This window comes from Triticum dicoccoides, chromosome 3B, assembly GCF_002162155.2.
Source record: "Triticum dicoccoides isolate Atlit2015 ecotype Zavitan chromosome 3B, WEW_v2.0, whole genome shotgun sequence".
Classification (NCBI taxonomy): Eukaryota; Viridiplantae; Streptophyta; class Magnoliopsida; order Poales; family Poaceae; genus Triticum; species Triticum dicoccoides.
Genome location: NC_041385.1, coordinates 84,960,247 through 84,977,805, shown reverse-complemented (window position 1 = coordinate 84,977,805; position 17,559 = coordinate 84,960,247). Strand labels below are relative to the sequence as shown.

Sequence of the window (17,559 nt, the reverse complement as noted above, 5' to 3'; positions counted from 1 at the left end):
ATGACACCGTGCAGGTCCCTAGGATTTCCGGCATCGTATGATTTTCCGTGGGTTTTTACGGCAAGATCCGACATGTCGTCGAGGTACATTCGCCCCTCCCGGTGCTGGGGTTTCTCCTCCTTTGGTTGCACTAGGGCGACGCATACTGCAAAGACATCATATATGATTTTACAAACCACTTATTGACATCATTTCAGGTGGCCGCCGTGCAGATCTGCAATTTCCCACATTGAAGCCCTACAGATGCAGTAAATGTCTCAAATATTCCAGGCGGTCCCAAAAAATGCCATGTACGGGAACGTGTCATGAAATGCCCCCCTCTGAGAGCACGAGAAGTTTCGAGGTCAATGGAGCAACGGGCAACACACTTCCTTCATAAACCGGACACGTTCCCTCTCGATAGCCAGATACTTAATAACTCAAAGATGGTGCAGTTTACAAGTGGTTGGATCCGGCATGCCGCCGTGATCCTCCTCTCCCCTCACAGATCGTCGGCAGCCAGATACTACCTTGGAGATGGTGCAGTTTACAAGCGACCTCCGGTCAGGCTTCTGCGAAACGCGCTAAAACTTTCACCCCACCCTACAAGGGCCATATGACGACACCGTGCAAGGTCCCGCGGCAATACACAGCTCTGGAGTGTGGCCCCCCTCACAGACGGCGATGACACTGAAGTAATGTTTTGCAGTTTTGGTGTTGCATGAATATTCTTGAACACTCAGACCGTGATCAATTCAGTGTCATCCCACACACAGCTTCAGAGTGTGACCCACATCACGGACGACACTGCCGCCAGCACTTGGAGGGGGGAAACAACCACACCGGGATTTTTAAATAGGCAATATGCAGCTCCGAAGTGTGCACCCCTCACGGATGGCGATGACACCGTAGTAATGTTCAGCGGTCTTCGGCGGCTAGCAATGCCACAAGAACTTGCGTTGGATCCTCTTACATGTCTGAATGTGTGGTGGCAGGTGTGACCACCTGGCATGCGACTCCGAAGTTGCCCCCCTCACGGAAGAGGTCCACAACATGCATATCTCGTGGAACATCGTACTCGTCGTGCATCACCCACCCATCGCGGAGGAATATCTATGATGTTGACCATCACACGTGTTCATCTTCGGCCTCACAACCCCTTCGAGATGCATGTGTAGCAGTTGTGCGGACGACGACGACGAACGCCGGTTCTTCCTCGACCTCCACGACGCGAGCCGACAGTTAATTTGAGTTTCATGTTTCAAAAGCCGAACAAAACGTGTGGGCTCCACTCGACACCATGCTGTGTCCCAAAAGCCAGACGAAACATGCACGCGATGCTTTCGAAACCCAGCCCATCGGCCCGCCATCCATATATTATTTCCTTTCATTTTCATCGGAAAAAAAACATCCCGTGAATGAAATCAGAATTAGAAAAAAAGAAAAATAGTCAAGAGAGAGACCCACACACTCAATTTCAGTTTCACTTATTCTCATTGGTGGATCCATTTGTGCCACGGATTGATGACTTGGCTCACATCCTATCGTCCATTTGTGCCCAGGAATCCCACAATCCCACATCCATCCATCCATCCGACCCACTGACCGCACGAACACACACACTCTCTCGCTCGAACCCACCGAAACCCTCGTCCCCTCCCCCTCCCACCCTCGAACCCCCCTCTCCCTCGCCGCTGCCGCCACCCACGCCGCCCGGTTCCGGCGAGCTCCGGCCGCGCGCAGCACGCCGGCGAGATCCCCTTGGTCCGCGTCTGCCTTACCTCCGTGCAGATCCACGGCTCCCCCATTTGCTAGGGTTTTGCATCCCCTTTTGTTTTGTTCGCCGGGATCCGCCACGGCAGGCCACGGCGAGGCCAGAGGTGACCGGATCCAGCACTGGTAAGCCCCTCCCCCTCCTTCTTCGCCCACCATCTCCTCCTCAACTCACCTCACCTCACCTCATCTTCTCTTCCTTCTCTGCAGGTCGCCATGGGCGTGCCGGCGACGACGGCAGGAGGGGCGCACCTCCGTGGGGCGGGACGCCACCATGGAGATGGATTCCCTTGTCCCCCACCACGCAGCGGCCCCATGGAGCCTCTTAGCGCCCCAAACCCTAGCGGAGAGAGAGGAGCTGCTCCTAGTACAGCACGCCATGGAAGGGTTTTTTTGGGGGTCTTTTTTGTTGTTGTTTCTCTTCCCGATCTAAACATGTGGAAGGCCCTTTTCCTCACCATGACTTATTCATCTCCCCTTCCTCTGTTTTGTGCAGGTTGCTCTAATGGCGAAGCTTCTGCTGCAGGACGCCCTCCAACCCTCCCCTGCATCCACCTCCTACCCCCATACATGGTGAGCTACAACATCTCTTTCTAGCCCTTGAAAACCTAATCTGAGGTGGACATCAATTGCAATTGTCATGGACACTACATAACAACAAGTATTGGTTCAGTTTTTGTGTGAAATTCGATTGCCATCGTGCTTTTTGATGCTTGCTTCAGAAAAATAAAATCATGGATAGGTAGAAGATGGAAACAGTGAGCTTCCTTTCAAGTTAGTAATACTAAAAATCATTTGGCTCATCAATTTTTCATGTCTTGTGTTAAATCCGCTCCATTGCAATCTGGCTATGTATGGATGGTTTGGTACAGTTTGCCATGGATGAGTATACGTAGTTACGGTTTTAGTTCTTCTTGTGTTGCTGCACTTAGTCTAGGGATACAACAACATTAGTTAGGTCCATGGATGGATGGATCAACACATACAGCTAGCAGTGCTAGCAACAACAAAAAAATAACCTTGTGATTGATTCTGTTGACGCTAGCATGCTCTGTTAGTTTTGGAGCCCAACCATGGACTACGTACTAGGCTAGCTCAAGCACACACACAGGCAGCTTGATTTATTTCTGTAGATACTAGCAGCAACACTTGTGTCTCCTATACTGCCTGCTTAATTTTTGTACTAGATCAACGACTTTAGCACTGAGTTGTTTGTTAGATTCAGAGCAGTAGGCATCCTTCGTGTGTGATGGCGACAACCAGGTCATCCACCGCCACGACGACGCCCCGCGCATGGTCCAACTCGACTACAACATCCTTCACCGCGTGACGGTGACGTGGTCGTGTGCGGCATCGACTACAACCTCCTCTCCTGTGAATCCGTCTCCTACCTCTAGCTCCCTCTCTTGTGCTGCTATATTAGTACCTTGCTCTGTTTCATGCGCATGGGTGATTTTGTTTGTGCTTTCCATGCCTGTGTCATGGAAAAGATCATTCCTATTTATTTTTGCTCTGTTTTCTTTATTATCACGAGTTGCAAAATTAGTAGTGGGAAGTAAACTTTGGTTAACTTGTTGATTGAACCAATGGAACTACTGTTATATTTGATTTGTCGCTCAACTAGTGCGGCAATGATGGAATCGAATGATTGCATGACCCTACTGTTGGTCTATCATTGCAATTATCTTGGTCTTATAGATGTTATTCTTCCTGTCATATAGCACATGCTAGTTTCTTTATTGGCTGGCTGCTGGTTCTGTTTGTTCATATGCATAAGTGCTACTGTTTCTTTGTTATCTTATAAAGGATATAGTCCTTCATTTGTATATAGTTGTCACTCTCTTATTGATCAACATACACTGATTCATTACTGCAATTACTTTGTGTAGTTCATGATTCGCTCCTGTAGTGGTATAAAATTATAGTTTCTCTTTCAAGCTGGTTTTTGTGTTTGATATATACTAGTATTTATCTAAATACCTTGTATTGGTATTTCTTGTATGGTTTAGTACATCATCTACTAGTGGTTTAGTTATATGGTTTAGTCCTGATGGTTGCATGTAGTGATAACCCAAGCTTAATTGAGGGATCCCCTAATCATGGAGTTAGTGCTAATTTGAGTTGATCTTTGGGTTTGGCTTTGATCTATACTTTGCTGGCTTTACTTCTGTATTGGGTTATTCCTTACTGCCAATTGAACCTGTTCCTTTTGGCCTTACTGGTTACTGTTCCATTGGCTCCATTTACGTAGTGCTGGCTCTCTTCTACTGTTTCTTTGATCAACTTAATCTGTTGGGGTTTGACTAATGTTTCCAAACTCCTAAGTGCTGGCTCCTACAGCAAAGGCATTTCCCTATGGGGAATGCTACATTTTAACCTTAATCAAGTTTTTCCTATTTGTTGTTTCTTGTTTTGCAGGTTGATGAACTGGAAGAAAGAAGCAGAAGATGAAGTAGATAGTTTAGTATAGGTTTAGTTTAGGACTTATCCTTTCTTCTTTTATTTCCTTTTCCTAAGTGTAATTCCTGAATGCTTGTAGTTGACATTCATATTAATAAAGTCTATTGTTTATTATTCAGACCAAATAATTGCAATGCTTCATTTATTATGAATATAGTTTCTTTTATTCAGTTTTTGCAATATCACTTGTATTCTTTTTTCATGAATATATGTTTCCATCTATGCCTACGGCAAAGCCGTCAGCATAGATCATCTATGCCTACTGCTTTGCTGTAGGCATAGTACTCAGCGAGGAGCAACCATGAGCTGCCACGTGGCAAAACTATGCCGACGGCAAAGCTGTAGGCATAGTTTTGCCACGTGGCAGCTCCTGGTTGGTTGTACTTAGCGACGGCGCCGTCAGTTGCCGTCTTGTCCTTTTTTTTTTGCCGACGGTGAAACTATGCCGACGGCTGTACGGAAGCCGTCGGCATACACATCTATGCCGATGGCTTTAGTATGCCGACGGCCTGACAGACTACGCTGACGTATTCTATGTGGACGGGGGTATGCCGACGCAGCCGTAGGCATAGGCCTATGCCGACGGCATTTTTTTGCGGGTGAAATAGCAATGTATTAATCAATCACAAGGTCCTTACAATCATCGGATGCTATTTCCATAACTTCATCTGGACCAGCACCTAACCAAGTCATGGTCCTACCTTGGGTTCTAGCAAAACTAGCTGAACTATCACTAGCTTTATTTTGAGTTCTAGAAATAAGAGAAATAAAAGTCTTCCTTAAACCCAACAAGTGCTTGATCTCTCTAACAATTGAAGAGTATACCGACCGGTCAACCTCCAAGCTTGATATGAGCGTGACCGCTTCAGAAGAATCCAACTCCACCACTAACGGCATGTCACATCGTTGTATTGCCAGGGACAAACCCTCCATACATGCGCAAAGCTCCGCCTCGAGGGGATCACTGCACGAGTACAAGGCCCTGCAAGCCGAGTAACTGATGGCACTTAGATGATCACGCAGGATCATCCCCGCCCCAGCTTCACCAGACGCAGCAAAAGAGCCATCAGTGTTTAACTTACACCAACCCTCATCCGGTTTCGTCCATCTTCGCTCCTCTTGAACTGCAGCACCGCTCCCCCTCTTCCTTGGGATTTGCCACTCAAAATAAGCTTTCCCCTTGGCCGGATCAGCTTGTGGGTTTTGCTTTATACCAAGCAAAGATTCCAAGTAGCTTTGCAAGAAACGTATCGACACTTCCATTGGCGGGGCAGGCTTTGCATGAGTGAGCTCATTACGAACAAACCAACTTCTTCAAAAAATCATTAGTACCATTGTACGATCGAGATCAGTAAGAGGACTCAACACATGTAACAGCCACTCCATGCCGTTATTCAGTATTGGTGTTATGTCCGGTAGCCTCCAAACCTTAGTCATAGCCACAAACAGATCCCTCCCGAGCTGACACCGGACGAACGGATGAAAATTATCCTCCTCTTCTAATCCACACACCGGGCATATACTCGTAGTCTCCAACCCAATTCGGTGTTTCTTCTTCCAAATAGGAAGTGCATCAGTAGCCATCCGCCATGCGAAATGTTTAACAGTTGGAGGGGCACCACACTTCCAAATAAAATCCCAGCAAGCTCGACTTCCTGAAGGTGATGCACTAGATGAAGACGCAGTATCTCTATGATCCTTGTCGAAGGCCAACTCATATGCTGATTTAACCGTAAAGCAGCCATGCCGACCAGGACCCCAAGCAATAACATCTCCCATCAACCTGGGCGAGGCGCGGATCTTTAAAATTTCCTGTACATCTGCTTCCACAAAAAAGGCCCGAAGAAGCTCCACATTCCATGACCCATTAGCATTCAAAAGACTAGAAACGAACCGAATGCGGCATCTCCCTTGTGGAGAGATCGGTTTGTAAGAATAGGGTCTCGGAATCCAATTATCTCACCACTCCCTTATGCTTGCACCATCACCAACTCTCCACAAAAGACCCTTTTTCAACAATTCCAGCCCATGGCAAATAGCTTGCCACGAAGATGAACAGTTTCCAGAAAAAACTGTATCCTCCAACTTACCATCCGGATAATAACGTTCTTTTAAAACCCTAGCACATAGGCTTTCCGGCTTGGTTATAAGTCTCCACGCCTGCCTAGCCAATAATGCTTGATTGAATTGCCTGAAATCACGAAAGCCAAGACCCCCCTCTCCTTGGGCTGCATAAGATCGTCCCAATTCTTCCAATGAACCTTCCTCTTGCCCTTTGCCGACCCCCAGTAAAAATTCTGCACCATGCACGTAAGATCATCACAAACAGAAAAAGGTAGCTTGAACACACCCATAATGTAAGTTGGGAGAGCCTGTGCAACTGATTTGATCAACACTTCTCTTCCCGGTTGCACCAGAAGGCCATCTCCCCACTGTAACAATCGCTTGGTTAACCGAGTCTGTAAATTCTGAAAACGACCCTTAGACATCCGCCCCTCCGGTGTCGGTAGGCCCAAGTACTTTTCCTCAAAGAGCAAATTAGTGATTTCAAGCACTTCCCTAACTTCTTCCTGCCTCGCCACGGGACAAGCATACCCAAATAGAATAGAGCACTTATTAGGGTTTAGGCCCTGGCCTGTCGCCCTACTGTATACATCCAGCAGAGCTTTGACCTCTCTCGCTTGTTCCCCTGTTACTTCAAAGAACAACAACGTATCATCAGCAAACAATAAGTGTGACACACCAGGCCCTCGTCTAGCCACTTTCACCGGCGTGATGTCACTTGTATCCACTTTGTTCCTCAGTAATGCAGAAAGTCCATCTGCCACAAGTAAGAAAAGAAACGGGGATAGCGGATCTCCTTGCCGAAGCCCACGCGTCGGTGCAAATGAATCCAAGAGGGTTCCGTTTAGTTTGACAGAGTAGCTCACCGACGTGACACAAGACATTATCCAGTCAACCCATCGCTGAGAGAAACCTAACTTTTGCATCATTTGCCTCAAGAAGACCCAATCAACTCGATCATAAGCTTTTGATAAGTCCAATTTGTATGCACAGAAACTTTTTTTAGGATCCTTCTCCTGCTTAATATGATGGATACATTCAAACACAACAAGCGCGTTGTCCGTGATCATCCTTCCTGGAATGAACACACTCTGTTCAGGAGATATGAGATCATCAAATAAAGGCCTCATCATATTCACCAGGCACTTGGAGATCACCTTATAGATAACATTGCACAGACTAATAGGCCTGTAATCTGTGATTCTCACCGGGTTGGGTATCTTGGGAATAAGTACAATCGAGGTAGAGTTCACCCCCTCCGGCATGATTCCTGTACTGAAAAAATCCCTCACCGCTGCCAGCACCCCCTCCTTGAGGGTGCTCCATTTCCTCTGGAAGAATCTCGCAGGAAAGCAATCTGGACCCGGTGATCTTAGAGGACCAATCTGAAACAAAGCATCCAAAATCTCTTTATCTGTAAAAGGCGCACATAGCTTATTATTATCCTCTTCAGTAACCACCTGGTTTATTAGGTCCAGAATAGGCGCAACATTAAGCGTCAGGTCAGCTGTAAAAATATCATGGAAATACATGTTAGCCAATTCTCCCATGCCGCCAAGGTTCGAGTGAATGTCACCGACGCTATCCGTAAGTTCACGGATCTTGTTCTTCCTTGCCCTCCATACTGCCTTGCTTTGGAAATATCTTGTGTTTCTGTCCCCTTCCTTCAACCACGTGATACACGAACATTGCAGCCAAAGCATCTCTTCTTGATACAGAAGCTCATTCATCTTATCCGTCACACGAACAATATCTTGGCGATCAGCATTCATACACATCAACTCCTCTAGCTGGGATCGCGATTTTGCTAGCTCTCGAGTGACATTACCAAATTTTTTACTCCAAAGTCGCAAGGCTATCATCGTTTTAGTTAGCGCATCTCTCAGCTGCACCATGTTGTGTACACCTCCCGCAGCCTCCCAAGCCTCCTTGATCACCTCCGATAAAGATCCGTCCCTCTCCCAAAACAGTTCATATCTCCTTTGCTTCCCCCCATTCGGCCCTAGATCAGCCGACCCCTTCAAAACAAGTACCACATGATCCGAGCAAGGTGATGGCACATGTAGTATCGAAGCATAAGCAAACAAATTCCTCCATGCGTTATTTGCCATTGCCCTGTCAAGCCTCACCTTCACATTGCCTCCTCCGCCCCTCTTATTATCATACTTAAAGGGGGTCCCAACAAAACCTAGGTCAACTAGGCCACAGATCTCCAAAGAATCACGGAAAGCGAGAATTTGTGGCTCTCCCCGTGGTGTTGCTGAAAGATGTTCAAAGCCCCACATGGCCTCGTTGAAATCACCCACCACTAGCCAAGGTAAATCATTCACAACCTTTAGTTGTTCAAGTTTGGACCAAATACGGTGCATGTTCTCCACGCGTGGTTCACCATATATGCAAGCAATCCTCCATTGGGCTGCCCCTTCATGAACACGGACTGTCGCATCAATAAAATGTTCTTCCTTGTCTAGAATCACCACATCATAACTCTCATGCCAATACAACGCAAGACCACCGCTCATGCCATTACTGTCAACTCCTACAAAACCCTTTAGACCAATCCTCCCTCGCACCTTCTTCATTTTGTCCGCTCTCTGCCTTGTTTCACACAAAAACACCAAGCTGGGGGAATGCGACTGGCAGATAGTCGCCAACTCACGAACTGTCCGGGGATTCCCCCCTCCCCGGCAGTTCCAACTAAGGATATTCATTGGGCCCGGCGGTCCTCGAAGGAGGCCGCCTCTTCCGTCATATAAACATCCTCCCTCTCCTCACCTTGCTTTCTTCTTTTCACAACTGGTGTCTTGCCTGGCGTAGATGACGGGGCAGACACTACATTTGCCCCTGACACACTACCACTCTCGAGCAGCAAAACCGTGGTCGGAACCTTGCCCGCAAGGTTCGGCACTGGTTGACCACGTACCATCACAACTCCATCGGCCCCCACGAGCCTTTTCCGAGCAGTCCTGAGGTCCTCCTCCCCAATGTTGGGGGCGCTTGACACCGCAAGCCCACCCCTCCCAGCATTCTGTCCAACAGCCTCTGCTCTTCCAGCCGGCTGACTATCTGCACTACCCCTTCCTCCTGGATATCCTACTCCTGTACCACCTCCTCTACCAGACCGTCTCCCTCCTCCCTCACCGAAACCTGCTGGCGCCCCTCCTTTGCCACGCCCTACACCACCTCCTGACATAGCCGGCTCACGACGGCATTGTGGCCTATGCCGACGGCCTTGGGCCGTAGGCATAGCCCCTGATTTCGGTAGTGGCTAGGGTTTGGACAGGGAGGAAGGAGAGACCGCTCGCGCAGATTTTTCTTTGATTGTGAAGCATATCGTGCTCGTCCGTGCGTACCGGTGATCGGAGCCGTGCCTGCCCGATCCCGTGGAAAGTGAACAAGTTTGAGTCCGGTTGGGAGTCGTCGATTATTTTAGTACTTGTTCCGTTTCAAAAAAATAAATTATCTTTGTACCTGTCCGAGTTGAACTAGGAACTCTAGCTCCAGGAGTAGTAGGAATAGGTAAATTACTAGTACAAATGCCCGTGCTTTGCACCGGGCGATAAAAAAGGCACATATGCCATTGTGCATTATTTTTTATATCCAATTTTAATACCATTGTGCATTATTTTTTATATCCAATTTTAATAAACTTCTATAATGAGGTCAAACATGGAAAAATCCTTATTTTTAATAAAAGTTAACGTTTTCACAAAATTGGAACTCTTTTTAAGAATATTAACACATTTATGAAAATAACATTTCTCTAAAAAAGAACATTTTTTACAGAAAAAGTACATTTTTTTAATAGAAGTCTTTTATGAAAAGAATGTTTTTTGTGTTTTACGTTTCTAAATTGACTTTGTTAATTTTTTTTGTTTTATGTTTCTAAATGGACTTTGTTTTAGTAAAAATGGAACATTTTTTGGGAATTTTTAAATTTTTAAAATGTGAATATAATTGTTTGAAACAAAAATAGTGTGAAAATTTTGAAGCTATTTTTACTGTGTTAAAAATTACATCTATTTTTAGAGCATTTTTTGACGGGTTTTTAGAGCATTTTTGTTGACTTTTACAGGTGGTTGTTTGGTTGGGAAGAGTTTATTCTTTTTTTGGCTATTTGGGCTTGGTCCAAACAAATTACTTGACGTTAACTTTTATTAAAAGTAACAACCAATTGTTTCGCCGAAGCAGTATATATTAAAAGGCGACAATACTACCTTTTGCCGAACAATACACCACTGCAATCATGGGAGTCCAATTAATGATTTACATTGAAACTTAATCCATTATTGAATATATGCACACGACACCAATAAGACGATTTTTGGACAACAGTGAGATCGTGCCATCCATGTATAGAATTAAACTGCAGCAGACCGTTTGATTAGGGTCGTGCAATGATCTGCAGCATAAACTATCGTCCACAGAGTAGTTTTGGAGCAAATAAACTGTAACTTTCTGAATTCTATTGACCCGTATGTTTGTCAATGGTGGTTCTACTCATAGAGTCCATATAGCTCAACATTAGCAGTTACAGCACCTCATCATATATTGGGTCTTCAACAGAAGCAAACACATGGTCAGAGTGTTCCTAAGATTGATGGTTTCTGAACTCTGTATCTGCTATTCTATAAGTTTTTTTTTTTGAAAAATGTTATTCTATAAGTTAGCCATGAACAAGGTTTGCTTTCTGTGAAGGAATATAAGAGCACCACGGCAGCAACTGAAGGGTTTGATTTCAGTCAAGAAATATAGCATTACATCAATAGCAAAACATGATGATATTTGTGGAAATAAAATAGTGAGAACACTGCAACTGTTTTTTCAGAAATAGCACACATGCCCTGTTTTGAGAAAATGAAAGTTAGCACCAGCAAGTAAATCAATCTTGAAAAAATAATAGAGTTTCTAGATGTGCTTACATTATCAATTTACACAAATGTATGCCATATCTTTTCTTACAAATTCATATTGGAGAATAAAGTTGTCCCAGAATCAACAAAACGTTCGGATTACTTTACAAAGACTATCAATTTTTGTTAATATGAAACCTTATGAATCGTATTTCCTCAAATATGTACGTCTCCCGGCCGCGCCTTACCACCTCTCTTCCGTCCATTTTAGATGCTTCGTCATTCGCCACACCGCCGCCGAGCTGCCGCCGTCAATTTCTTTGAAAATTTTCATAGATAGATAGTGCACAAAAAGAGAACAGATTCATAAGAAAAATAATGTATGCACCTGTCCTATCTCCCAAGAATCAAACTTCTGTGGTAAATTAAAACTAACACATACCATGGCTATCCAACAGCACATATTAGTGACAAATCTGAACCGGGTCCTCTTTCCTTAGGATCTGATATACCTTCAGGCTGATTAACTCTGCTAGGTGTTCTCTGAACTCTGAAAGTCTGAATCAACTCATGCACAACTTTTGACGATGGAAATGGAGTGGCGTCACAAGATTGGATCCTTATCCTACTATATAACTATAGTGAAGTTAAAGCAAATAAGCTAAGAAGTTGGATAGCAAGATGAAGGTGCACCACACCATCCAATTCTGAATAAGTGGCTAATGGTTTTCCTTATTGAATCCATAAGGAGCATGCTTTTCTATCCTTGAACTAAGCTGAAACTCAAGAGATCTAAAATCTGAACGAAAGAACTTGATTTCTTGGAAGGAGGGCGACTACACCAGATCGAGTAGCCTCGCCCGTGCATCACCAAAGCTGGGGCACATGGAGCCGTGGCGTTTGCGACGCCCAGCAGCAGGGTCACATCTCATCCCCATCAACTCAAATCAAAACAGAAGGAGCAAACAAAACAGGTATCAAATCACACTCATCGCCACTCTGGTAATCACGGGCTAGCCATGGCTTCAGAAGTTGTCGTCACTCTCTGCGTGCCTCACTGCAGAGCTGTGGGAGCTAGGCTTCCACCGCAGCTGGCGTGCGTGGAGGGCGAAGGCCAAGCCAAAAGGCATGTGCGGTGCAACGGGTAGAAAATTAATAAATATATGCTTGCAAACTTGAAAAATAATTTACCACCCAAACAACTTTGGAAGTAGAAAACAATATTGAAAGTACTCAAAGTAGGTGTACATCAGCTCCAGAACCAGCTCTTCCAAAATATCATCTTTTGTAATTCCACATCCCTGCCTGCCATGTCAATGTAAACTGCCAACTATTCTGGGAAACTTCATGCAAGTACAGCATAATGAGGCACGAATAGGTGTATGCTCTGAGTACTATTCAATGGTCATGCAGCACATCGGACAATGAACACACTGTGTCATCACAAGTCACGAGTAATGTTGAAGTGTTAATATTAAGTGATACATGCAGTAAGATAGGAAGGCCTTCAGTAAAAAAAAACATCTGATTACTGCGAAAAAACTCTGGTGCCAAACATTTAGTATCGACTAAGCTACATGTTTTCTATATTTGAACATGGCAGAGAAACAAAAGAAATATGTGACCGGATCAGGTTCTCGTCTCACCATTGAGCGTGATGCACATATCCTGATATGCACCCTAAATCCTAACAAGTTTCAGAAATATCAAACTTACAAAACCAAATAACTGAATTTGCTGGCCCCGTACATCATTTTAAAGATTAAAAGAAACTCAAATCCAAGATTAATTGTTTTCATAGTTGTTGTCCCCAGATCAAATACTGTTCCAAATTTTCCAAGAGATCCACCACGAAAATTGTTTCTTATTTTTATTTCTTCCATTGTAGCAAAGCAAGATAAACAATTAAATAAAGACATGCTTGTGTCTAAGGGTTGTATACCAGGAATAGCAGCTCAGCGAGCAAGATCAGATGTTGCCCATTTGAGGTTCGCCTCTCCACCCTAGGAAACCACACAAAATTATAGCAAAGAATAAGCAAATCAGTGTAAGAAATAACACAGAAAGCTAGAATTTCTATGCAACCAACATCACTATAAAAGTAATTGTAATGTTCATTCATTGTATAAGTATACAAAAATTATCTATATGAGAGCTATTAATTGTACTGTCCATTCATTTCTATACAACCTCTTATTATAATTTACAATGAAAGTATGAGAGCTATTAAAATTGACCAGTACAAAAATTAGAAGACACTACCAAGTATTGCCACATTTTTATCTCCTCATCATGTGGCCATAACGAAATTCAGCACAGGAGTGCCACATCTTTTATCTCCTCGGATGGATATAACAAACTTCAACACAGTATTGCCACATTTTCCATCTAAGTACAGAGCACCAATGACTCGCAGCTTTAACAAGCACACTATTCCTCCCAAGGACAGAGCAGAAGCTCCCCTGAACTTCCCCCAAACAGTGGAATTCTTTGCAGCACCACTACCATGCAATGTCAGAGGAACTACTACTATTTAAAACTATAATAAAGAGATATTACAAAGTTCAGTGTCTTAGAGTCAAACTACCTAACTGACCAAATGTTAGGCACTACTAATAAAGGCTGCAGGCTAATTACATGAACACCAGTGAGAAATTGCACAAGAATGAATTAACATAGTGGAAATTCAGGTAGCCAACTCAAATGAAAAAACAGAAGGACATGGATAAGCAATGTCGTGACCCTTCTAGTCACTGAATTGTTAAACTCCCAGAGCATATACTAAAGAACATACAGAACTAATAAGTACTCCCTCTGTAAAGAAATGCAAAATACTTGATCAAGACTGTTGCAACTCCTGTACCATTTTTTTATGAACCTCTTCAAGCTGTTACAATGTGAAGACTTACTATATATATTTTCAGAGCCAACCAATTATGTATACCTTAAGCCAATTAACTACAGAGATGTAGAGTGGAACCATATAGCATTGGTCTGAACCACTAATGCAAACCTTCAGCCAATTAAGTACAGAGATTCAGAGTGGAACCATGTAGCACTGATATGAAAACTTTGTCATACAACAGCTGTTCTTCCTAGATAAAAATTTCGCTAGCTTTATGACCTTTTATTGCTACTTCCAAAATAGTCAATTAAATAATTACCTCTCTGCCATCACCATGATATTACTTTACCTTTTCTTATATTTTTCTGTCATACAATAGATGTTCCTCCTAGATACAAATTTAGCTAGATTTATCACATTTTATCGCTACTTCTAATTATTGTTTTTCCTCAGGACCATCTTGTAATGAGGACAGGGGGGGTGTTTTAGGCATTGACTTGTTCAGAGCTTATGTAGTAGTTGATGACAGATGCAAATTGATTACACTGTAGTATGTACCTCAGGTCAGACGAAGTTCCGGCAGACGGTGGAGTACGTGCAGACGGATTTCTGGCGAAGTCCACAGTGTACAGCGACGTCAGAAACTTGCGACACGACGATGAGCCAAATAACTGCAGATTATCGCAGAGTTAGAACACACAAGATTATTTAACCTTGCAATTAGAATACAAAGGGTTCAGTGATGTCTTTTTTCCTTGATGACAGATGCAAATCATCTGGATACGAATTGGGTAGTATTTATTGTCAGGTTTATATACATTGATTGATGGGACTGTAGCAATAACGAAAACTTTCAGTAGCAAGCTACATCTCTGTTCTCTATCTAAATGTGCATCAATCAGTAGCATCATACATCATACATCAGCATCTATGTAAATGTGAAGCAATCAACGCTTCTCTCTATACCTTCTCTATCTCTCTGCTCTCTCTCTCTCTTGTTCACCTGTCTTTTTTTTATCCACAAGAGCAAATCAGTAGGCGTTGGACCCTATCTCTCATCTCTGTTCTCTCTCTCTTTCTAGCAGCAGCGGCCAGTAGCAGTTCCATCAATCCTTCTATCTAAATGTGCAGCAATCATCATCTCTCTCTCCTCTCTCTCATCCTCACCTGTCTCACCAACAACAGTGTCCAGCATGCCCTCTGCTCTCTCCCTAGAGCAAGAACTCCTCGTCTGCAAGGGCGTATGCCTTACCAGCTCCCAGCTCACCAGCCCCACCGCGGAAGCGACCTATCCCCTACACAGCATCGATCAATCACAGAGAGAGAGATGAGGGGGAGGAGATCCCATAGGGACGTGAGAAGTGCGACGGGAAACACTGAGGCGGGCTTCTGCTCCAAGTTCTGGGAGGAAGACGGAGGCGAGGGGGGCCAAGAAGGAAGGAGGAACGAACCTGGGGCCGCTGGAGACGAGCCGGCGAAGCCTTGCCCGGAACCCTAGCCACGGGGGTGGGGTTGCAAGCGGGCGGTAGAGGACGGGAGCGGAGAATCTGGTCGGAGGGGAGGGAGGCGCGGACCGTGAGGAGCTCGGGGGCGTGCTGCGCGGCGTCGGAGGTCGCCGGAAGCGGCCGGCACAGGTGGCGGCGGCGGCGAGGAGTTCGTGGGCGAGAGGGAGAGGAGACGAGCGCCCGTGGTCTGTTTGTTGCCGTATTTTTTTTCCTTTACAAATCTGCTCGGATCACGGGTTGAATACACCAATAGATAGGGAGTTTTGTGTAAAAACGAAACGTTTTCCTGGTTAACCACTTAAAGTAGGACCGCGGGTTGATTTCGAAGAAACGCGGGGACGCTTTTGCAAAACTGCCACGACGGACGACCAGAAGCAGTAGCTGGTTTATTAGTAGGTAAAGATAAAGATAAAGATAAAGATATACTGGTTTTAGTCTGTACGGTGGTGCCTATATAAGCATGAGCACCGTAGCGTCTGTACGTGAAGTCGCGAGAAGTAATAAAGAGATTCAAGGCACAATACTGCCTTTGGCAATAGTGTTCGTATTATTTTGGTGTGATCGATCTTGCCCGGATCCCAACACCGCACACAGATTGCGTTGATCTCATCAAAATCCTATCTTTTGTCTCCGGTTTGTAGTATGTCTAAGCGACGACGGCAGGACAGGGAGGAGGGTCAGGCGGCCAACTACGACGGCCGCAGCGGCAGCAAGCACAAGAGCCTCTATCTGGTTCTAGATGACTGGCACGGTGGCTTCACCATCCGCAAGCTCGACGCCAACAACCCTGACCTAAGCGCGCCCCCCGTCTTCCGGCTAGCGTCACCTCTGAACAACCATGCCATGGACTTTGCCGCCCTGGGCACCAACATAATAGCCACCAGCAACCGATGCACCGCAACCGTGGTCTTCGACACGGAAACCGCCGCGCTGGCCATCGGCAATCCCCTCCCGGACGCGCTTCTCAACGCCGTCAACTTCTTTGTCACCGCCGACGACACGTTGTTCGCGTTTACCTACCACTTCATGTCGCGGCCTCCCGCATTCGAAGTCATGACGACCGCCGCCGCCAAGGACGAGATGATGCGCTCTCTGTGCCCAAGCACCGACTGGTCCTGGGAAAGCATCCCGGCCCCCTTCACCAAGCATCAAAGGATTGTGTCCTACGCCCTTCACCCGGACGGACGCACCGTATTCGTGTCTGTGGATGACCGAAAGGTCAGCGGCACAGGCACGTTCTCGTTTGACAGCGAGAGCCGTGAGTGGAGGCGCCATGGGGAATGGGTGCTCCCTTTCCACCGCCAAGGTTACTTCGACGCCGAGCTAGATGCATGGGTCGGGCTACACCCGGATGGCTACGTCTGCTCCTGCCAAGTTCCCTCCCTCTCCCTCGGCGGCAGCAGCAGCAACAGCGGTAGCAACACCACGCAGCAGCAGCCCAGCTGGAAGATGGCCAAGGGGCAAAAACTGTGGAGCCCAACACATCAGGTGTCTAAATCCCAAGGGGCTACTCTCACATCCATGGGAAACTCCAGGTTTTTCCTTGTTGATTGCGTGGTAGCCGATGGGTTCGAGTTCCAGGATGCCTTTGAGGACCCTCATGGCTTCGTGCTCAACATGACCACGTTCCGCCTCAAGTAAAATCATCAGGGCAAGCTTCGAATCGTCGACAGAAACACCACCTCTTGTCCTGTGTCTAGGCAACTCTCATCTTTTGCTCCCGTAGCGTTCTGGATGTAGCTAGCTAGCAAGGAAAAGAAATGCACCTCCTGTTCTCATTTATTTAACTGTATGTCAAGCATACAGGCTATGTTCGTTGTGCTATTTACTTCCTCCGTTTTTCTATATACAAGACCACTTTATAAATTGGGTCTAGCTTTTACCATTGATTTTGGGAATTCACTTTGGCACATGGAGCTTATGCTCCTTCCACAGGTAAAAATATTTTGAAATGTCAAACAAATCCGAACAGAAAGATTTGCGTGTACATCTCGACATTCGATGTGCGCATTCCAAGTTCCGCAAGAAAATTGACATTTCGTGTCGCCTGTGCAAAAAAGAAAAAAAAATGTCTCGTAAA

At 45.4% G+C, this 17,559-nt stretch overlaps 1 protein-coding gene and 1 pseudogene across 1 annotated transcript; one reads left to right on the top strand and one right to left on the bottom strand.

Annotated features, from left to right (window-relative positions):
• Window positions 1-13,056: 13,056 nt before the first annotated feature.
• LOC119279343 lies at window positions 13,057-16,089 on the bottom strand. The gene is made up of 4 exons (XM_037560610.1): window positions 16,070-16,089; window positions 15,426-15,666; window positions 14,533-14,645; window positions 13,057-13,132 (listed from the first exon to the last, which is right to left on the bottom strand). Exons 1-4 carry the CDS (start codon window positions 16,087-16,089, stop codon window positions 13,057-13,059), a joined length of 450 nt encoding a protein of 149 aa, XP_037416507.1.
• A 32-nt stretch (window positions 16,090-16,121) lies between these two features.
• On the top strand, window positions 16,122-17,219 carry LOC119279342 (annotated as a pseudogene).
• Window positions 17,220-17,559: the final 340 nt, after the last annotated feature.